The 24,539-nt window shown below is 36.7% G+C and overlaps 1 protein-coding gene and 1 pseudogene across 1 annotated transcript; one reads left to right on the top strand and one right to left on the bottom strand.

Moving 5' to 3' along the window:
* The first annotated feature begins 350 nt into the window (after positions 1 to 350).
* On the top strand, positions 351 to 23,079 carry LOC107584918 (SRSF protein kinase 3-like). Its single transcript, XM_016271687.1, has 15 exons — positions 351 to 414; positions 830 to 947; positions 4,111 to 4,502; positions 9,816 to 9,924; positions 10,120 to 10,207; positions 10,291 to 10,378; positions 11,106 to 11,212; positions 11,351 to 11,516; positions 12,836 to 12,919; positions 17,857 to 18,093; positions 20,563 to 20,660; positions 20,779 to 20,886; positions 21,034 to 21,103; positions 21,561 to 21,653; positions 22,564 to 23,079. The coding sequence occupies exons 1-15, from the start codon at positions 399 to 401 to the stop codon at positions 22,746 to 22,748; spliced, it is 1,959 nt and encodes a 652-aa protein (XP_016127173.1). The 5' UTR covers positions 351 to 398; the 3' UTR covers positions 22,749 to 23,079.
* Positions 23,080 to 23,262: 183 nt separating this feature from the next.
* Positions 23,263 to 24,539, bottom strand: part of LOC107584882 (pre-rRNA-processing protein TSR2 homolog) — a 2,981-nt pseudogene continuing 1,704 nt past the window's right edge.

Below are 24,539 nucleotides of genomic sequence, written 5' to 3' on the forward strand. Positions count from 1 at the left end.
TTTAATGCTTGCTGAGGTCAGCCTGACATATTGGCAGAAATAACAAAAAGGATTTTTGTTCAAATTCTGAACAATTTTAACGAAAATTGTGACAATGTCTGGTTTAAGATGAGAAAAAAACACGATCATTTGCATGCATTTTGTTCTGTTTCACTAATTAAGTAAGATAACGCTTTAATGCCTTAAGTGGAAAAAATATGTTTTGTTCGACGTTTAGTATGTGCCTAATGTTCAGAAAATATTTAATCGCGGTGGGCATGATCTGCAGGTTGTGGCGGCCCCCGATGTCCTCGCGCAGTCCCTTTTCAATCGCACGAGATGCTGTCAACACAGCGCTGTCTGACTGCGCATGCGCAGAACCAACTGAAGCGAATGTGCGTGAGGTGACAGCTGTCCCGATGATATCGATGAACGGTGAGAGTGTTTTCATTAAAAACCAGCCAAACAGCCCTAAATATGTTTATGTCTGTGGATGTATTACATGTCTTGAGGATAAATACAACAATGTCGGCTTATCGGAGGACTAAAAGGACGCTTGTTTTGATGACTAGAGCCCGTGTTAGCGGTAAAGCTAAGCGTGAGCACGTTTAGAGGATCTAATGTTTGGATTTTCTCTGATTTTTACCCCATTTCAATTATTCGGTTGTTTATTAATAAATGCATGGGATCAATAAAGTCATGTAGCCTGCTGACGATGTGATATCCTCGATTTTGTTGGTGGATTGTCCTCCATTAGTTGCTCATATGTAGTGAATTGGGGGTGGGGGTGCCTATAACAGCATGTCTAATATATATTATGTTATATGATATTCTCTCTGATGCATGGCAGTATCCAGCAGCGATAACAGCCTTCCCCAGAACAGCCACGGCAAAAAGCAGAAGAAGAAAAACAAGAAGCACCGCAAAGCAGCGGCAGCAGCACTGGAGATCTCTAGTTTGGAGCTGGGGTGAGTGTGTCTAACTGGGCAGGATCCAGATCTGGGTTTCTGCTCTGTGAGATGCTGCTAAAAATATATAGGAGGGTGGCCATGGGAGTCACTTCTCCAGATAAGCATATTGACTCATGGCCCTCCCTCCCAGTCCATGCATGTGGAACCTATTTTATCACACCCTTGGAAAAAGCGTAACAATACACATTAGGTACATATCATAGGTAAGAACAACAGATCTGTATAGATATTATCCAAAATTCCGATTTCCCCACATTTATTCATTTAGTACATGCTGAAAACTAGTATGGTCAGATGAGGAGAAATGCAAGCGATTCAATTGTATTAGCAGTGCTGTGATGCAAAACTTCAGAAGTAGGCCAAAATAGCATGAAGATGCATAGAGCAGATGTGTATGTGCTTCCCCTACATAAACATCACATGCTCTTAGTATCGAATTCTAAGACGACATTATATTTACACCTTCTGCTTTTATTACCGTTTGTCACATAACACAGGCAAAAAAATGACACACTTTTAATTTGGCATTTAAATTATCAGTAATATTCATTAATACTGAATAATGATATACTGTTGTTATACTATTCCATTGATATAATAGTCAGAACGATTAATCGGACAATATTTTGATATGTAACTGTGTGTCAATCAACCAGTTTTTTCAGAAAATACAAAAAACTGTTTGTAAATATTGTATGAATTTTTCACACAGCTGTAGGAACAACACCTACTTCTACGTCACTGCCTGTTTAGCCCCGCCCACCAATTCACGCATGTAGTGTAAATCAGTGTTGCCCAACCTTCTTTTAGCACCCTTTGGAAATTTTAACAAACTTGTGGCACCCTACAAAATTAATTTTGTCACAATATTTGAATTTCTAACTTCGATACGATAATTTGAAAAGTATAGATATTCGGTACAACAGGGAAGAACTGCAGAATATAATGTCATACAGATATTTTTAATATTATAAAAAAAAGTGTGTCCATCAATGGTGGCAATCAGTAGGCTAATTTCTAATGAAGAGACCAATTTATATGACTTTGATTTTAATGTAAGCTTTTATACATATGTAAACATTATTTAATTACCATTATAACTAGCTATCTCACAAATTTTTGCTGACTCTGTGTTTTTTTTAATTTTACAGTGGGGTAATTTTGGTGCAGTAGCACGAGATAGCTTGATTTCAAACTTTGAATTGAATAAAAAAAAATGACAAGCAGTCGGTAATAAAATAAGAACAAATAAAGAAATGAATAATGATAGCACAAATAAAAAATAACGACAGGCCTTCGAATTAAACAAATTGCTTTTTAGTTTTTCAGGTAGGGTTAAGATATTTAACTTTTTTTTTACCAATTATCCAAATAATGTTTAGTCCTAGAAAGCTATTATTATCAGAACATGCAAGCATAACATAACGGTTAGCAGATCAATGAATGAGAGGGCAGATTTACCAGAGTTGCCCATATACCACACCATGTTACAACACAGTAGGGCTATTGCAGACAGAAACAATACTGTACTACATCCATGTTTCCTGTCGGCTCAATTATTGAGTGGACTTTGCTGTTCCGATTCGCATGAACGGTATACGAGTGGAGCGACTGAGCGGAGCACACACACGCATAGAGCGGGATAATACGCAGAGCGTCACACCGCGTGAAAGTGAAACCTGAGCGGGGAACTAATTTTCGGCAGCCGAAATTTCAGTGCATCTCTAATTATTGGCGACATCAGAAATGGATATTATATAGTAGATGCTTTTTTGAACATTTTAGCAATTTAAAAATATTAAAAAAATGATTTTTTTTTTTTTTACACGGCACCCCTGCTCTCGACAGATGGCACCCCGGTTGGGAAACACTGGTGTAAATAACAAGAGAGGCAAACGCAGCTCTACGTAGAAACCAAACGACAAAGATGCTCTGAAGACAACAAGACACTGTGCAGAGTTGTGGAAAAACTCTTTGTCTTTGAATTGCTTTCCTTCTGATCTCAACATTAGGAAAGAGTGGATGAAGTTTATTTTTAATGAAGATCCAGACCTCGTCAGTAAGAACTTGGTGCTTTATTCACTTCATTTGACCACGGATTCATTTACAAACAAGGCACAATTCGATGCAGGATTTTCAGAAAGACTGAAACTAAAAGACAATGCTATGCAGAGTATATTGTATCTGACAGTAATGTCGCACCACACAAGTGTAACTTTTTTATTATGTGGTCACTATTGCTTTGTCTGTTACTACAGATCGTTTGATATGTATATGTGTTTTTATGCGTTTTTAACTTAAACCACAGCAGCATCCAAGGGTGAAGGCTGTAAAACATACACAACTTTTAGCCAATCACAGCAGTGGGTGTTTACTTCCGAGTCGACAATCCTCCACGCCTATTCAAACAGAGCGTTCCGATGTGGGGGTCAAAACAGGACAGAAAGTAGCCTATTACTTCTAAATTCCGATGTTTTTTGATGTAAAAATTTTGATAACATTATAAGTAGACCTCGGAGAACAGAGCAAAAATTAATTTTCAGCATGTACCTATAAATTAAGTCCTTAAATATAATAATAATATTAATTCTACTTATCTCTACTCTTATCACAGTGGACATGAACTTCACTCTGTGGCCCCAGATGTCTGAATGTTCTTGTGCATTACAGTGTGTGCATAACACATTATATGTTTATGTTGGCCATTGTATTAGCCACACTGCTCTTTAGATATCAGCATCAGGAAAAACCCATATTGGTTGGCTACAGTTGCTAACCCCTTTAGATGTACTTATTGGCCATTTAATAAAAGCTAGATAGACTGAGACACAGTGCGGCTTTATATTAAGATGGTGCATTGATGTTTTGAATTGCACAGATGGTTGAAGACTATGTGCTTCGAGTGAAATCATAAGCCCTAGATATGAAAGTCCCAGCTGGAGATTGCTTATGAAAAGTAGTAGAATTAGAATTAATAGAAAGTAGTTGTCATCAGGGAATCTTGATTATAAATAGTAACATTCTGCTCCTTTAAATATAGCTGCATTTGCCATAGACAACAGACAAGTGATGTTTTGTAGAAAAATGTAGTTTCACACAGGATGTCAGCCACCAGATGTTGTATTTAAAATCTCTTCTTCTTATATTTCTTGCTCTACAGACCCCAGATCCCCTCCTCCGATGAACTGTGCCACATCCTCACCATCCACAGATCCACCATCCCTCCAGAGTCGCCCCCGACGTCCCCGTTAAACCTTTCCCAGAGTCCTCCAGACCTGCAGACTCCGGCCCACATCCCTCACTCCATTCCCATCACAGTGGTTTCCTCACCCAGTGTCCTCTCGTCTCCAGACACATCTTCCACTCCCATAGCACCTTCACTGTGTCTACCTGCCGTTCTCTCCACGACTCCTCCCACTACACAGGCCCCGGCCAATCAGACGACCCCACCACAAGCTCTGAGCCCTCCCCCTCCAGACTTTTCCCCGCCCCCAGCTGAATTACTCGGGTCAGATGATGAGGAGCAAGAGAATCCGTCAGATTACTGTAAAGGTAGGATGATCATAAGAAATAGTTTTTAAATTGATATTTGCTTTATGGCTGTAATAAAGTCGTTCAACTTAAAGAGGCGATATCACCAATACATAATGTGGAAAAATCAGAGGTGGAAAGTAACGAATTACATTTACTCGCGTTACTGTAATTGAGTAGCTTTTTTGTGTACTTCTACTTTTTAAAGTAATTTTTTTAATCTGTAATTTTACTTTTACTGAAGTATATTTTGTTTGAAGTATTGTACTTCGCTACATTTTAAAACACATTAATTACTGAGTAAAAAAAAAAAGCTCCCTGGAAACTACTGCAGTAAATAATGGTCAGGAGAGCAAACTGGTGCTAAAATCACAATAAAGATGCAGACGGACAAGACAGGCGTTATGGTGCAGACCCAGCTGAAAACAAAACCCCGTCATATTCTGCTGAATTTGAACTCGAAGGAAATGAATTGAACCCCTGGCCATATTTATGTTCTATTATGCAGTGTAAACTGTGTTTGCCTAGGGAGACCAAACTAGCAGCTTATAAAATCTCGACATCAACCCTTCGCAAGCATGTAGAGGTAAGGTTTGCATCGTTGCATTGGTGGTTAAAATGAAGCTTTGACAGTTTAGCAAAAGGGTTTGCACGAATTAGCCAAAAAGACAGTGGTGCAGGGTGTGCGATTATATATCGTCTGCGATAATATCGTAATTGTTGTTTTAACGATGTGCGATTTGACATTATCAGTATTTTGCCAAAAACCAAACAAAACACTCCTACAGAGTGCCCTGAAGTATAGTATTAGACTAGTGCGCGTGCGCATAGAGTGCGTTCTTTCACTGCGTGATTCAGTCTGTTAAAATGCATTTAGAATGATCACAAAATTGAAGATATAGGGGCAGAAGATTTATATATTTATATAATTTCATATAATAAATTAATATCACACGTAGAGTGCCGTTTTTTTTCCTCCAAAATTCAGCATGATTACATATAGATGATTTTTTTTACAACAGTTCAATAAACAAGAAGTTAATTAAGAGGCTTGAGTTTTGACTCCATATTGCCTGTTTTTGCTCTATTTCGACAACAAAAATAATTCCAAACACAGCCACCACAGCACAGTTTTGCGTCTTTGAGCAATGACGTTGTTTCGTTCCTGAATGAATCAACCGTTTAAATGATTTGGTTCAAACGCAATGACTCACTTATTAACAGTGACTTGATGCCACCTACTGGCAGTTTTAATTTCACATTTAAAGTATCTTTTTTTTTTAAATATATAATTTCAAATGAGTATTCAACATTTTATGTCTTATATATCAAAACATTATTTCTGCATTTGTAACTGCAGGTTAAATGCATTAATGTCCTGCATTAAACAGTGTGTAAATACATCTAAATGCCACTTCAGATGAAGCTTCTGTGTTTCCTCTGCATTGAAAAGATGGATTTTGTTGATACTGATTTAATTTGCCTGGTAATAGCCCAAGTGTCTTATTATTCTAAATAACTGATTCCTTTAATTAAAAACAACTGGTTTGAGATTTATAGGCCTATCCCAAGGGTGTCAAACTCAGTTCCTGGAGGGCCGCAGCCCTGCAGAGTTTAGTTCCAACACGCATACCATTTAGTTTTGAAATAAGCCTAAATGATTAGATTAGCTGGATCAGATGTGTTTAATTAGGGTTATATCTAAACTGCAGGGCTGTGGCCCTCCAGGAACTGAGTTTGACACCCTTGGCCTATCCCATTTTCGCCTCCCTCCCACTGTTAAAATGTAACTAAGGGTGCTTTCACACCTGGCTCATTGTTTCGGAACCTGGCGCATTTTCCCCCTTAGCTCGGTTCGTTTGGGCATATGTGAACACGGCAATCGCAATCGGATCCGCGCCGAAACAATCGGTCTGAGATCGCCTGAACGAGGTGGTCTCGGCTCGATTGAAAACTGGAGTTCGGCTCGAACTCTGGAGCGGTTCGGTTGTAGTGTGAAAGCAATCCGATCTAACAGACCAACGCAACCAGGCTATATCACAATGTATAATGGGTAATTACGTAAGTTCCGTGAAAAGCATTAGCTTTGTTGTTTTGCTAATACTTCAAAATGAACCTGTGAATGTCTGTGGGTGTGCACGTCTTCGCCATTCAAAATAAAAAAGCGCACTTTTTCATTTTATAATGCCGTCTTATTGCTCTTCTTCCTAGTAGGTGCATTTTAAAAATGTTTTCACAATGAATTCTGGACTCCTGCTCAAAAAAAAAAAAAAAGCTGTTGTCATTCCATCCTGACGGATGACATGCGTGACAGCTGCGTGGAATCCCGGAAAATAAACCGTGGAACTTTGACCAATGAGACAACCGTTTACTCGCGCGTGACTTGTATTGACAAATTTGGTCCGTTTAGAAACTTTGCAGTGTGAAAGCGAACCGCACCGAGAATAAAAAGCAACATTGTAATAATTTTAATCCCTGTTTCGGAAAATCGCAATCGATCTACAGGTGTGAAAGCACCCTTAGTTCCCAGTCTCAGTTCATAGTCTAGTCTAGTCTTGTAATTGCCTGTTACCTCAATCTTTCCTGTGTATCTTGGATTAACCCCTCTTTCCACAAAATATGTAATGATATGTATCTCATCACAGTTAATTTTGCTGAAAAATTTATAAAATATTTAAAATATTAAAATATTATTTTAGAATGCCTGTTTTTTTTTTGATAATCCAGTGAATTAATTACTTTCCAAGATTCAAGATTTTTTATTTGTCACATACATGGTTATATAGAGAATATATGACCAGCAGTGAAATGTAAGTCAGGTCCGCTCCATGGACAGTGCAATTATTAAAGAATACAAACACAAGAAAATTATATATAAATATAGGTATGGAAAAAGTAAGATTAAAAAAATAAAATGCGCAGGACAGTATACTGTAGACTTAATAAATATTTAGATGAGCAGGAATGTACAAGAGGAGAATGTGCAAACAGGTTGTACAGGGTAGTTACATAGCAGCAATAGGGGTAAAAAAGTAAAGAAATAAAATATAACAGAGATTGCTGTGTGCAAGTGACAATGTCAGTATATTAAGTGTCTTACTGATAATTAAGTGAAGTCATGTTGGTGTTAAGAGACTGAGTTTGAGTTTAGGAGCCTGATGGCCTGCCGCGCCGAAACAATCGGTCTGAGATCGCCTGAACGAGGTGGTCTCGGCTCGATTGAAAACTGGAGTTCGGCTCGAACTCTGGAGCGGTTCGGTTGTAGTGTGAAAGCAATCCGATCTAACAGACCAACGCAACCAGGCTATATCACAATGTATAATGGGTAATTACGTAAGTTCCGTGAAAAGCATTAGCTTTGTTGTTTTGCTAATACTTCAAAATGAACCTGTGAATGTCTGTGGGTGTGCACGTCTTCGCCATTCAAAATAAAAAAGCGCACTTTTTCATTTTATAATGCCGTCTTATTGCTCTTCTTCCTAGTAGGTGCATTTTAAAAATGTTTTCACAATGAATTCTGGACTCCTGCTCAAAAAAAAAAAAAAAAGCTGTTGTCATTCCATCCTGACGGATGACATGCGTGACAGCTGCGTGGAATCCCGGAAAATAAACCGTGGAACTTTGACCAATGAGACAACCGTTTACTCGCGCGTGACTTGTATTGACAAATTTGGTCCGTTTAGAAACTTTGCAGTGTGAAAGCGAACCGCACCGAGAATAAAAAGCAACATTGTAATAATTTTAATCCCTGTTTCGGAAAATCGCAATCGATCTACAGGTGTGAAAGCACCCCAAGTAATTTTTACTTTTACTTGAGTAGATTTTTAGACTGGTACTTCTACTTGTACTTAAGTAAAATTTCATTAATGTAATGGTACTTTTACTTGAGTAGAATATTTTCGTACTCTTTCCACCTCTGGAAAAAATATGTAATGATATGTATCTCATCACAGTTAATTTTGCTGAAAAATTTATAAAATATTTAAAATATTACATAACCATTTTAGAATGCCTGTTTTTTTTTTGATAATCCAGTGAATTAATTACTTTCCAAGATTCAAGATTTTTTATTTGTCACATACATGGTTATATAGAGAATATATGACCAGCAGTGAAATGTAAGTCAGGTCCGCTCCATGGACAGTGCAATTATTAAAGAATACAAACACAAGAAAATTATATATAAATATAGGTATGGAAAAAGTAAGATTAAAAAAATAAAATGCGCAGGACAGTATACTGTAGACTTAATAAATATTTAGATGAGCAGGAATGTACAAGAGGAGAATGTGCAAACAGGTTGTACAGGGTAGTTACATAGCAGCAATAGGGGTAAAAAAGTAAAGAAATAAAATATAACAGAGATTGCTGTGTGCAAGTGACAATGTCAGTATATTAAGTGTCTTACTGATAATTAAGTGAAGTCATGTTGGTGTTAAGAGACTGAGTTTGAGTTTAGGAGCCTGATGGCCTGGGGGAAGAGGCTCCTCCTAAGTCTCTCGGTTTTTGCCATCAGGCTACGGAAGCGCTTACCAGATGGCAGCAAAATGAAAAGACAGTTACCAGGGTGGTTGGAGTCCTTGATGATTTTAACAGCTCTACTTTTGCAGCATTTGAGGTAGATGTCCTGTAGAGAGGGGAGAGCAGACCCTGAGATGCGCTCAGCTAAGCGCACAACTCTCTGCAGGGCTTTGCAGTCTTGACTGGAGCTATTCCCAAACCACACTGTTCCAAACGAAAAGCCCTTCATTTCGTCATTTTCTGTTTTTATTTGGAACATTATTGATGCAAAACAAAAAATGTGATTATTCATAAATAAAATAAATCTGGTATCAGTGCAAAACAGTGGTATTCTAGTATTATTTATGAACTATTATAGTTTTTTTTATATTTTGAATTAGATTTATTTTTACATTTTCAATTATCTTTTTAATTTCAGTTTAGTTTTGAGTAATTTTGTTAATGCTTTTGTCATTTTTAACTATTATTATTTAGGTTTAATTTATTTTTATTTCAGGGCAGCATTTAAAGATTTTCATTTAGTTTAAGTTTTTCATATAATATTAATATTTTATTTAATATTAATTTCAGTTAACGAAAATGTTTTTAGTTAACGCTAATAATTCTGGTGCAAAAACAGCTTCACTTTATGAAACAAAAGATTTAGAACAGTATATTATTATAAAGCTAATATTACAAAACAAATAGTTCCATTCTGATTGGATGACCTACATTTGAAGCTGTTGTAAAATAGCTGCTATATGTTTTAATGCAGCAATAGTAGATAATGACTGGCTGAATGGATGTTATGTAACAATACTAGATTTTTTTCAGGAGGGTATTATCCAGTGAAGATTGGAGACCTGTTTAATGGCAGATATCATGTGGTCAGGAAACTGGGATGGGGCCATTTTTCCACTGTATGGCTGTGCTGGGATCTACAGTGAGTATTTTTATGTTGGATGTACTTGAATCATAATCCCTGGGATTAAACTGCTGGAACTAGATCTCTCAATATTGAGATGTAACCCAATGTCAGATTATGGATTGTCAGCCAGATAGTCATGTATGGATTGTCAACTGAACATGCTGTTTGACTGTCTGTATGAATTCAACAATATATGACACTTGTCTGTAGGCGGAAAAGGTTCGTGGCACTGAAAGTGGTTAAAAGTGCCCAGCACTACACTGAGACTGCACTAGACGAGATTAAACTACTGAAATGTGTAAGTCTGGGGACTGAATACATTAGCATTTTTTATAAAACATTTTTTTTAAAGATATATATTATGACAGAATTTTTCCTTAGGTGCGAGACAGCGACCCCACAGACCCCAAACGAGAAAGGATAGTTCAGCTCATTGATGATTTTAAAATCTCTGGTGTCAATGGTGTTCGTATCCTTTACTGCTTGCATCACATGCTCATGTTGGTTCGACTTTTATGTGAATACTGTTTTGTGTTATTCAAATTTAAAATTTCTTGGTTTCTTTTTTCTCAGGCCCTATGAAATCTTTTTTTCCTCACAAATTTCATTAAATTTTTTTCAGTGTTTTTTTCCATTTTAATGGGTTAATTAAATGTTAATAATAAAAAAGCATGTATAATCAGTTTAATTAATAAAACTTTAACAAGTGAATAAGTCTTTTAAAATGTTAAATGCGAATATATCAGTATCTTTACACAGAAAATTTTTATTTTTTTAAGATACTTTTTAAAAAATTTTTGTCAAATCTGCGCAATTTTCTTTTTTTAAATGTATTTTTATTATTAATATTAATAGAATTAATATAATAATATGATATATTTCTCATCATTTCTTAAGGTTAAAGAATGTTTATTTTGGTGGTTTGTTGTGTGTATTTTACAATTTTTTGGTGAAAAGCTTATGAATTGAACTTTAAGAGGAACTCTGGAGAGGAAGTTCATGTGTAGTTTCCACATATAGTGAGATGGTGGATGCTGAAAACCCCATGAGTATTACCAGCGATTGAGTATCTATAGCAGACGAAACTGTGCAGCTCATTTGCTTTGGGACATGTACATGGCGCAATCATATTTCCCTAGCTGTCCATTTGTGGTTTATTAATCACAGACTCTGTCCTTGACTCGCTGACCTCTCAGATGTGTGTATGGTACTAGAAGTGCTTGGCCACCAACTGTTGAAATGGATCATCAAATCCAACTACATGGGTTTGCCTCTGGTCTGTGTGAAGAGCATTCTTCGACAGGTGCGTTTGTTTTACATTCATATTGACATAAAAAATGTCCAGTCAAATAGCAAATACAATTTGCAGATAGCAAATACACATTGCAGCTCCATAAAAACCGTGGGAGTGATTCATAGGTGTCTTATTTCTCTTCTTCAGGTTCTCGAGGGCTTGGATTACTTGCACACGAAATGCAAGATCATCCACACAGACATAAAGCCAGAGAATATCCTGCTGGATGTGAATGAGGTGTATGTGAGACGGCTGGCATCGGAGGCCACGTTATGGCAGAAGGCTGGAGCTCCGCCCCCTTCTGGCTCCTCCGGTATAGTTCTTTAATTTTACGTGTGTGACTCACATCAGGCTCACCTGAAACTCATCTTAGTATCACATGAGACATACATAACAGTCCCTTTAGACTTATGTATGACTCATTTAATGCTTGCATAATAAATACATTCATTATTAAATTAAAGAAACGGTATACATTATATTCATATAAAATGATGAACAGCATACAATGACATAAACCAGGGATACTCAAAGTCTGGTCTACTGCACATCAGGGAGACTACTGAGTGGTCCGCCACTACAATCCAGAGTTATTTGGGAAGTCAGTTGCGTGTCTGTGCAGATAAAACTACATGACTCCCACTATAATCAATCTGTCTGAACGCTTTTAATGGGAACGTTCTAGTTTTGTCTCACTACTGCTCATTTCCAGCCTTGATCATTGTAATGCAGTTCATTTTGTTGCTTGCAGTTTAGACGGTGTAAAACAGACATTTAGATTACAAATAGACATTTTTTTTTCTTCAATGTGTGACTGGACTGAATTTGCCTTTGTCTCTGTGTATTTGTATTTGTAAACCTCCGAATCAGATTTAAGCATCATTCTTGACTTTACACGTGAACTATAATGATTTTGTTTTCTTCGATATGAAGATATTTACATGAATGAAATAGTTGCAAGTTCGTTTATGAATTTTATTTTATTTTCAAGTCGGCATTAAATGAGAGTTCACCCTATCTATTTTCTAAATTCAAGTTTTTGATCTTGCTGTGAATTGTTTGCATATTTCATTTTTGAATACTTTTGACCTTGCGATTTTGGTCAGGCTTCTCTCTGGCGACGTGCGTCAGACTTCTCCAATCTTTTAGTCCTTTTAAAACCAGACCCTTTTGTACAATCGACTTCAAGCTTGCATTCAGATCTGCCTACAGATCCGCTTAAAGATCTTTCCAATAAACAACTGATTGATAGAACCAAGTTTTACAGCATTGATGGGCAGTATTTTTCGTACAGATTTGCCATTCTGTGGATTTTAGCCGAAGCACACAGTTGTGATTTTTTTTTTAAGTTTCAAAGGTAAGAAAGCAAATAAGAAAGTCATTTGGGTGTGCTTTTAATGTTGAATCGACTACAGATGTGCCATTATAATGATCTGCATGCTGGTCGTCATTTCTCCTCTGCTTCTGTGGTGAATATGCCAATCATTTCTCATTTCTTCTCTGTCGTCTGTTTGGTTTCTAACTGGAGTCCTATCTTTTCTTTCTCTGTTTTCTTTTTATTTTAAATTATTATAATTATTATCATTGTGGTTTTCTGTCCCTTCCCTCTTTCCTCTTCTGTTCTGACGGCAGTTAGCACGGCACCAAGGGAAAAACAGGTATGTTCAGAGTTGTGCCTGCTGAAATACAGAGAGGATGTAGTTTGTCCTGGTGAAAATGACACATGACTGTTTTAATCTGCCTGCTGTACCCTAACCCACCCTTGCCTATGCAGATAGACAGGCATGAACCTCTGGGAAAGGGGCAAATCTCCATGGCTGGGGTCAGATCCACTGATCTGGGGAAAGAGAATGCAACCTATGCTCAAAATATGCTTGAATGCACCGTTTTGTCTGATAACTGATCTTAAGCCGGTGTGTAAAAACACATAGAGTATATGTTTAAATACTCTGTGCATGGAAAAAGCATTTCTTTCGGTTTCACCCAGTCAGTGGATTTGGTCTTGACGCTCTTTGCTGTCCCACAGATGTGTTGATTTTACACCGTTAACTGCTAACTAACAATATTAGACCTTTAAAAGGTGTTTGCATGCTGGAGCATTAAACCAGCTAGCTATCTTTCTATCTAAGATATCTATCTATCTGCTCGTTCTGCATTTCGATTCATTTCCCCCTTTTATTCTTTAGAAGAAAAGTTAAAACTGACTATTTTAGAAGTGAGAAAAGAGCAGTGCAGTAAGCTGTTCTCAGACAGGAGCATTATCTTTTCTCACGTCATGACAGCCAGACAGAGATCCGCTGTGTTCCCGCTGCCTGTATTCTGCTTTTCTTATTTCAACCACCACCTCTGCATGGTTGAGAGTGATTTCACGAATTACTGTCACATTTTCCTCCCTTCTGCATACAAATGTGTTGAATGGCAAAAAGCAAGGCTGTCTACGCCACTGAGATGAGGAAAGAAAGGTCGAAAAGAACAAGATATCTCAAAATGATTAGCTTTGGACAGTATTATATTCTTGGAAAGTATTTCATTTTTAAGACCAAAACAGATAGTGAATTTTATGTTTAAAGTCCTCGATAACCAGTATGCCTAACTGGCTTTTAATAAAATAAATAAATAAAAATAATATTCAGTGCTGTGTCAATACTAAAATAAGAAATAAAATTACTAGTGCATTTTAATCTTTATTTTGCTCTATATTAAATGTTAGGCTACAGATTTCATACTTGATGAAATTTTTTTTCTGCATGCCTCAGGTCAATTTATTATTATTATTATTATTATTATTAATAATAATAATAACAACAAAAACATATTGATAATGATATGATAACCTTATGATAACCAAGAAAATAAATTATTATTATTATTATTATTATGCCTTTTCATCTTGTTAGACTACAGATTTCTTGAATAAATGGCGGTTACCTAAAACCTAAAAGTGATTATCCAGATTATCTCTAGTATTTTTACTGCACGACTCAACTTGTTTTAGGTCGGCTAAACTGCTTTTCATCTTCTTTATTATGCCATATTTTAATTTAGTTCATCTTAGTCATTTTGATTCCTTCTGTGCATCAACTTCTTTTTAATCTTTTCACCTGTAAATGTTCTGATGTGTGCAACAATTGCTAATTGATATCATAAATAATTTAAAAGGTTTATAACTGTTGAGTGATTGAATCCTCTGTTTGTATCATAGAAAGCATTACTCCTGTTTTCTTCAGACTGTGAGCAGTATCCGTAACAGACGGTATTGCATGCACCTTTCAGACCCCATTAGATTACAGTTACCCAATTTATTTGATATACAGTAACCAGAGCCAAAGGCCTGGAATACAGTTCAGTACCTCTCATAAATCTATATCTGCACCTACAGCAGGAAGTCTCATTTATAAGTAGCAGCAGTAGTTTTACAGACAGCGCCAGACTCAGAAGTTCATCAGGTCAGTCCCGTAAGACTGGGCTCAATAGATCGGACGTGTCACGGCTCGACCAGACAACAGACATGGCAACAGAGCTGCCGTCCCAAAATAGTCCCAGAGCTGGAAATGGCGCAGGGGTGTCAGATATCCCCCGTGTCAGAATTAACTTTATGCTGCATCAGTGTAAGCTTATTGTATCAAAAATGAGTGAATCGTTTAGAAGTGACCCCTAGACTGCATGTCATGAAAATCACCATTATTAATGCACAGTGTTTGGCTTCTGTAACTAAATAAAATAACCCTTCTGCATGCCAATGCTGACAGCTGTGCCTAAGGTTGGAGACCCATGAAAGGACATTTCAATGACAGTCCCCCGGAGTAACCTGAGGTTATGTGTTTAGGTTAAGGACACAGTGGTGATTTTACTTTTTTTGTTGAGTTTGAACCTGCAAATTTTTTAAAGGAATAGTTCACCCTAAAATGAAAATTTACCAAAAATATACTCACCCTCAGGTCATCCAAGATGTAGATAAGTTTGCTTCTGATTTCTGAACTTCAAATTGTCACTTCTGTCCAAAATACCAGTCCATAATCTATAATAACGCTTCCTTCAGTGAAAAAGTCCATCCCCTGTTGTCCTCTCACACCCCCTGACATATTTGTTTAGAACTGCTTTAGACTGTTTTCACTTGTAAACTTTGCTTGATCTGTGCATATTTCTCTCCTGATTCAGAAACGATGAGTTTTTCACTGGAAAAAGCAATATTATGGATTATAGACTCATATTTTATTCAGAAGCAACGGTTTGAAGTTAAAAATGTCTTAATAATGGATTACTTGTGGATTATTGTGATGTTTTTATCAGTTGTTTGGACTCTCATTCTGACGGCACCCATTCACTGCAGAAGATCCATTGGTGCTCCTCCAAGATGCTTTAATTTTCAGTTGAATCTTAAGAAAAAATTATTAATGAAGTGAGGCCATATTTAATTTTAGATTTTAGATCAACTTTTCAGCACATTTTCCTCTCTATGTGTGTCACACAGGGTGTCCTTAAAAAGTCTTCAAATGTCTTAAATAATGTTTTCCTAATATAAGGCCTTAAAAAGTCTTAGAATGTCTTAAATTTGGATTCGATGGGTCTTAATTATTTTTGGTCTCATTACCACTAAAATATCTTCAGTCTGACGGACCTAATGACTTTACAATCATTGGACAGACCGAAGATGTTTTCTTCCCCGCGGTAAGTTACTGCATCATCAGAGAGAATTGCAGTAAGTTAGCAGAATACCGAATACAAGCTCGCGCTGAGGCTCACTCTGTTTGTCTCGAGACTTCAGAACAAATGAGCGTGACCGCACACAAACTCAGAAGAAACACACTGAGGTAAAAATTCTAAATGTTTAGTTTATTCATAACATGATATAGTTAAATAACACCATGACAAGTGAGCTATTTTGCTCAATATTCTCACAAAGCAAAAAAACATTCAAAACACCTACAGAGTCGGAAGTCGTGGCCTAATGGTTAGATAGTCGGACTGATAACCCAAAGGTCGCGGGTTCGAGTCTCATACCGGCAGGGATTGTAGGTGGAGGGAGTGAATGTACAGCACTCTCTCCCACCTTCAATACCACGACTGAGGTGCCCTTGAGCAAGGCACCGAACCCCCAACTGCTCCCCGGGCGCCACAGCATAAATGGCTGCCCACTGCTCCGGGTGTGTGTTCACTGTTTGTGTGTGTTCACTGCTGTGTGTGTGCACTTAGGATGGGATAAATGCAGAGCACTAATTCCAAGTGCACGAGTCAGAGTGCACGCATTACGTGAAGTCTAGTGCGCGTGCACATTTAGAGTGCGCTCTGCCTGATCACTGCATGATTCAGTCTATTAAAATACATTCAGAATGATCACGAATTCAAGACATGGGGGCAGAAAATATGTATATTTATACCACTTCATGTAGTTAATCAAGTTCACACGGAAGAGTACCTTTTTTTTCTCCAAAAATTACCATATACAAATGTGATATTGATTTTTATTTTATTTTTATTTTTTTACAACAGTTCAATAAACTAGAAGTTTTATTAAGAGACTTACGTTTTAGACACCATATTGCCTGTTTTTGCACTATTTCGCCAACAAAAATAATTCCAAACAAAGCCACAGCGCTGTTTTGCGTCTTTGAGCAACATGACGGTGTTTCGTTCCTGAATGAATCAACCGTTTAAATGATTCGGTTCAGTCGCAATGACTCACTTAACAGTGACTTGCTGCCATCTACTGGCGGCTTTAATTTCACGTTTAAAGTATCTTTTCATTTTTTTAATTATTTCAAATATCAGTATTCAATGTTTTATGTTTAATATATCAAAACATTATTTATGCATTTGTAACTGCAGGTTAAATGCATTCATGTTCTGCACTAAACCTCACATCTAAATACCAATTCAGGTGCAGCTTATGTCTGGATTGCAAAGATGAATTTTGTTGATACTGATTTCATTTGCTTGGTAACAGCCCAAATGTCTTATTATTCAAATTCATTGATTAAATGTAAGAATTTGACTCAAAAGATAATGCACACTTATAGAAAATACCCATAAAAGGTAAAATTTCAACTATTTGGAAACTATTTAAACTTATTGGAAAAGATTAATTTCTATCTGACCACCACACAGAATATGAAGAATATCAAAAACTTTAGGAGTCAGCTGTCCACGAAAGTCCTTAAGATAGCAGCATGATAAAACACTTCATCAGTTGAATGAATGACTCAAAGACTCACTCTTCAAGTGACTTACTGCCACTTACTGGTAGTTTAGTTGAGAAGTATGTTGAAAAGTATGCATTTTTCCCCTCAACATTTCTTATTTGTATACTCATAAATGCAATTAAAACATTAATCTCAGAACATTATTCATTGCAGTTGTAATTATTGTTATTTGCAGTGTAAATTATTTAATCTGACTGGTAGCAGCCCTATAGTGGATATTTTGTATGGAATATTGTCTGCTGACATGAAAAGTTCACTGTATATCATAGTAATAAATACCATTTATTACAGCAATTTAATTATATTTAATATTTAATTTATACACATTAAATATCACATATATGTATGTAATAAACTGTGTATTTCCATTACAGGTTTAGGTCTTAAATTTCATATAAGGTGGTATTAAAAAGGTCTTAAAAAGTCTTAAATTTAACTTGTTTATGTCTGCAGAAACCCTGGTCACAGTGAACGGTAACGGACACTCTATAGGAGCACTGAATAAACACAGTCCAGAATCAGGCTCGTCGTGGTTGGAGGAGGGCTGTAACGGCTTCGGGCCCCTGCGCTTCTCCAGCCCTGGATCGGGCCTGTCCGGCATGTCTAGCTCCATCCTGTCAGCTACCTCTGAGTCGGCTCTGTCTACTCTGTCCGGATACTCCACGGAGCGCTCACTGCTCTCTCCCAACAGTACGTACGCTGCTTTGAGCTAATGGAAAACAACCAATAGAGTGTTTTCACACATTCATAATTCCCATAGGGATTATAGTCTTTGTTTTATAGTCTTTGAATTACAAACCATGAACCAAACCAACCAGCTACAAGTTAATCAGCATTAGAAACTTTGATTTAAAGTAAAATAATGTTTGAAAATTTGACAAAAAGACAAATGTATAAGACTGTTTTTAACTGCTTAAATGAGAGAAAGAACTACAATCCCATGAAGAATCATCATAAAGGTCCCATTTCACAACAGTTCGGTAAACTTCTATAGTGGTGAACGGAAATGACAGCACATCATTTTTGCATTCCCATTAGCCACAGTAGCATAAGAAAAAGCATCTATGAGGAAAAAAATATAGACCGATTGATTACACTAGTCAGAAGAGAGAAAGATGTCAAATTTGCTGTCAACCCATCAGCCGTTGTATTAGAAACACTCATGCAGCAGCTGTGACTAGTTTTCTGTAACTTAATGGCAAGGTAATATAACACTTAGTATTAGGGCTGGCAAAATGACTGAAAAACTAAATTTGAATTTTCTACTTAAATATAATCAAAATTCGAATTATATTCGAATTTAAAGGGGTCATATGATGCGATTTCAAGTTTTCCTTTCTCTTTGGAGTGTTACAAGCTGATTGTGCATAGATAAGATCCCTGAAGTTGCAAAGACTAAAGTCTCAAAAACAAAGAGATATTCTTTATCAAAGTTAAGACTCTGCCACGCCCCCCTAAAACGGCTCGTTCTAACACGCCCCCACATATCTACCTCACTATGTGAAAATATTTGCATAATGCCGCCCAAATGTGCACGCAAAGAAAGAAGGCGTGGTTTCAGTAACCGCAGTTAGTGTTGAAGCAGCCATGTCAGGGAGACGCTGTGTGTTTCTAGGCGAAAGCAAAAGCACTTTATTTGGCCTTCCGAAAGTAGATGCATTTAGGAATCTTTAAGATGACTTACAACAGAACAGCAATGCATTTTATGGACGACCGTTTCGTGAACCTAGGAGAGGAGGTCATTCTGACTTTGCTATGACAATCTGGCGCTTCTGAATCAGCTACTGTTTTGTTATTAGTTTAAGTATTTGCTATTGACTGTTCAAATGCGGAGTTTTGCGCATCGTGTGTGTGTGTGTGTGTGCGTGCATAATGTTTAAAATAATGTTTATAAACCATATATAATTAATAAAGTTGCTTAAAAAATTAGAAAAAAAACAGCACCGTGCGTGTATGTATAGTTTAATACAAAGGATCGAAAACCAATCACAAAGAGTAGGCTACTTTCTTCATTTAAAAACATGAGATACAGTGGGATGGGGAAAAACCGCCATAACGTCTTTAGATATGTTTTTTAAAAGTTGAACTTGCATTCATTTTGCATGGCTTTCTAAACATGCCGCTCTCTGCGAGACGCGAGAGCAGCGCTGATAGATGTCCCTCTAGAAAATGTGATAAATATGTGTGAACGGCTTGGTTTCAGTTTTGACGTAAACAACATCATCTCCACACTGATGCTCTCGTTTTCCGCAATATATGAATGAACAACGTAGCAGCGCCGCATCTAGTGGGTTCAACTAACAAAAGCATTCAAATGCAATCAATGACACATACATCGTCATCGCATCTCGTGCGCCACTGATAAGGCTGCCTGACAGCTGACGCAGACCTTAAATTCGAATGCAAAAACGTTGGATTTTTTTTTTTAATTCAACAAATATTCTAAATTCGAATTTTTTTTTGACAGCCCTACTAAGTATAGCATAAAAATGTAAAAATGTGCATGCAAGTTTTTTAAAAATGGAAATATAAAAAGAAAATTGGCTGGAATTATGATGTTAGTAACTGGAAACACATTATTACAGTCTTTGAAATGGTTCAATCAAATGTAAAATGATGGATAAATACAAAGCAAGTCTAAGTATAAATGTATATTGAAATAATATATTTTACCTTTGTTGCAAAATGAGTGTTACGCACACAAATATTTAAGTAGTTTGAGAGCAGAGAGAGTTTGACTTGATTGTGCTTCATGGGATTGTGTGGGTGCTAAAGAGTTCTTTTGGTGTGGTTTGACTCCAATTAGTAGAGATTTCTTTGCAGAATTATGGATATTATAGTTTTTTACTAGGATTCCCTAGTGAAAACTGTTATTTAAAAATTAAGTTGAAATAATGTGGCTGATGGCTTCGACAAAAGCATATACCATTGATTAACAACCGCACGGTTCACAGTAGGTCTGTTTTTAAAGGTTTATACGTTATCGCTCAAAGTCAATTCCCCTGTAAAGAAAATGAATGAAATTTTTACTTCTGGAATCCGACTGTTGCTCTCTGTAGGCTTTTTATCTGAAATTAAACGTCAAATGTGTTCTGATGGGCTGTAATTATGTTGCTGAAAGTTTCACATCAGTGCTAAAATGGTCTGTTTTTCCCCCAGCATACTCTGCTGCTGATTTCTTAGTGAATCCTCTAGAACCTCAGAACGCAGATAAAATACGCATCAAGATTGCAGACCTAGGCAATGCATGCTGGGTGGTGAGTACAGTGGGTCGATTCCAGGCATTCAGAAAGTGAATTATGGATCACATCAGGTGTTTGAACACAAAGAGCTGGTGATGTGTGATGTTTACTGATGTTCTCTCCTCTATATCAGCACAAGCACTTTACCGAGGACATCCAGACGCGTCAGTACCGAGCTCTGGAGGTGCTGATCGGAGCCGAGTACGGACCCCCCGCTGACATATGGAGCACTGCGTGTATGGTACGAACTCATTCAGCGCTAATCAGTAGTGATCTAGTGTCTACTTTTTCATAAAGACAATGAAAAAATGGTCAGGATGTTAATATGTACACTTGCACTTCCTGCTTGTGTGTCATGTGAGAGAGCAGTAATATGATGTCTTCACAGGCGTTTGAGTTGGTGACTGGAGACTATCTGTTTGAGCCTCACTCAGGAGAGGACTACACTCGAGATGAAGGTCAGTTCTCTTGGTCTTCCTCCCAGGATATAGTTATTGGCATGATAAAAAACTTCAAAGGGATTATTTTATACTTCTAAACAGTGACAGCTGCTTAACATAATTTAAGTACTTGTACCTTAGTTTTTTTTCTTCTCATTTTCAAATACTTTTTTCCCCAGAGCTGGCCGTTCAGAAGTTTGGGATCAGTAAAACGTTTATTTATTTATTTTGATAAATGAATTCAGCATAATATAACAATAGAAGCAGTGATTTTAAATTATAAAAATATTTCACATTATTAGTTTTTACTGTATTTTTGGTCAAATGAACACCTCTTTGGTGAGTGTAAGAGACTTTCAGAAACATTAATATATATCTTTCAGAAACATATATATATATAGGCTTTAAATTATGCAATGATTACCATTAAAGGAAGAGTTTCCTTAGTCCAGAAATGTGTTGTATTGTTTTCCAGATCACATAGCTCACGTCATTGAGCTGTTGGGTCCCATTCCTCCACACTTTGCCCTGTCAGGCCGATACTCCAGAGAATACTTCAACCGAAGAGGTAAGAGCTCAACAAACACTATTCAACCAAAAAATGCAAATCTGGATGTTTAAATTACAGGAGAATGTCAGGGTGAATCTGATGAAGCACATGCCCACACTTTCCCCTCAAAATCCAAAGAAAAAAAGGTTTGCATGAAGAGCATGTGTTTATGGCCCACAAGATTTAGTCATCAGGTCATAGTCAAACCCCAGAACATCATGACGTGCTGGTTCATTCGCGCAGTGCTTATTCTGAAAAGGTTTTCCACAGACGTCTGATGAATAGTCAGGATATTATTAGCTCAGAACATCTTTGCTGAAGATCAACCCGTTAGCAAAGTTCACTCTGCTTGATTTGTAAACCACTGAGAAAGAGCCCCTCATGTTTCTAACTCCAGCAACAAAGCATGAATGCACTTATAGTGTTGAATGTAAAAATTCTGTTTGTCCTTCCTCCACTGCCATAGAACCACAAATCCCACCTGATTGAGCACCATCTCTCACTAGACCGGAGATAAAAATCCCTTAAAATGACCTTGAACCTATTTCTCCAGTGACAAGATATTTGAAATGCCACGTGGTTCATAGTAGGAAGCCATAATTTATTTGGATTTATCCTAGTCTATACATGTATGTGTGTATATATATATATATATAAATCTACAGAAATTCTCAAGAAACTTTTTAGGCATCATAAATATATATTTATATTATTTTGTAAATGTGTTACAAATTATATCAGAAGATGCTTATATATATATATATATATAATTTTTCTAAATATCCTTACCTGGATTCACAACTTTCCTTCACACAGTTTTGGACTACTTATTCACTTTCATGGAAAACAGGCCACCTTGACATTAGCACTTTGTTGCGTCCTTGAATTTGCATGAGAGTGTTTTGACGGAGTGTTTGCGTGTATGTAGGTGAGCTGAGGCACATCTCCACCCTGAAGCCGTGGGGGCTGTTCGAGGTGCTGCTGGAGAAGTATGAGTGGCCACTGGATCAAGCAGCCCAATTCAGCGACTTCCTGCTCACCATGCTCGAGTTCATCCCAGAGAACCGCGCCACAGCTGCCGAGTGTCTACAGCACCCCTGGATCAACTCCTAACCCGCTCTGTTTTCCTTGTATTCACTGCGTTTGTGCGGTCTGTGTCATTTTGGTCCGTCTGATCACTTGGTGCACACATCCACCTTTCAGAGCATAAACTCACTGCTAAGGTAAAACATACTGGAGATACAGAATCTGAGCACAGACCTAGCTAGAACCTCAAACCTATTGTTTTTTTATATATATATTTAAATAAGCTTTGATCTCTGAACATGATGCAGATATGTCTGTAGTCTGTCGAGTTTTCATTGTACGGTCATTTAATTGTTTAGAAGGGTCACATATTTATGTTAAAATAGTGCCTTGACATGCCATCTGCAAAAAAACAAAAACTGAAAAAAAGCCCCTCACCTTTTTATATTTGTCTGCGAATATGTGTGAGGAATGCTTGTTTGTGAACATACAGAACACTGTATGAATACTTGACTTGAATTCAATAAAGCCTTGAGCTCAAACCCTGTGTACCGAAGAATAAAGGATCACTTACAAACACAGATGGCATTATGGAGTATTTTTTTTATAATCCTGATGTGGTCGCTGTAACACTGTAACAATGGAGCATGTTTAAACATTTTAAATAATCAAGTATGAGAAAAACTATGAAAACTCTGGCAGTTTGTTCCAAACATGCATTGTTTTATTTTTCTTCCATTAACTAGTTTAGCATATCCTTATGCTATTTTTGAAAAAATGTAAAACACTAAATAGTTGTAAAATCCAGCTCTGCATTTTACTGTTGCTGTGATACTGTAGTGACACAAGAGGGCGATAAATGACCATTGCAGGCATTAACCTACAAGATATAAGTGTTATAGGAAGTCAAAGAGAGAATCAGTGTCATGGTTAGACCACAGCTAGACCATAAAAAATGTATATACATATTTATATATGCACGAAAGACCAGACCAGTTACAAAGCATACACAAATTAATTTCCTTAGACTTTGTGTTGAAAGAAACCCATGAAAGCGGTCCAGTGAGGTAATCTATCCGTGTTTTAACATCAGTCAACCGCCCCATTCTGTGGGTTTGTTGCGATTGCAAATGCAGAAGTATCGAGAGCTGGAGAGACAGAGAAGCCCTTAAAAAGTCTTTTAGCTTAAGATATTCATCAGTCTTAATACTGCAAGTCCAGTCACTTTTTCCTGCGTACAACCGTCCAGCCATCATCCTCTTCCTCGTGACTGGCAGCCTGAGGAGGAAGATGCTGCTCCGTCTGCCCCTCCATCACACTCTATAGCCTGAGAAAAACAACCAGAGAGAATTCATATAGGGGACCTTTGCATCTAATACTGCATGATATAGTTCATAAATAACGTCAACCTGTACCAAGCACGTTGTACCATTAATTAATAAGCATGAAAAAAAACTAAATATATTTACATTTTTATGTATTATTGATTTATATATTACACATGAATGTTTAAAAAATTTGTTTACACACACACACATATAAATGATGTGTGTATATATTTAAAGTATATATTGTATATATTATAATCATATATTATATAGAAATGTTAACATCTATCACATCGCTATCTAAACACACACACACATATATGCATACACAAATATATCTAAATATACATGTATATATTTATAAAATATAAAATCACAAATATATAAATACGTTTATATATATATATATTAAATGTATAAATTACACAGAAATATTACATTTACTTAAAATGTTAATTATAAATATTTAAACATTCATCATATCATGCCAAGTACCAAATATTTTGTACCATTAACTGATTCTTTTTTTATTATTATTTATATATATATA

This window comes from Sinocyclocheilus grahami, unplaced genomic scaffold, assembly GCF_001515645.1.
Source record: "Sinocyclocheilus grahami isolate Dianchi unplaced genomic scaffold, SAMN03320097.WGS_v1.1 scaffold64.1, whole genome shotgun sequence".
NCBI lineage: Eukaryota > Metazoa > Chordata > Actinopteri > Cypriniformes > Cyprinidae > Sinocyclocheilus > Sinocyclocheilus grahami.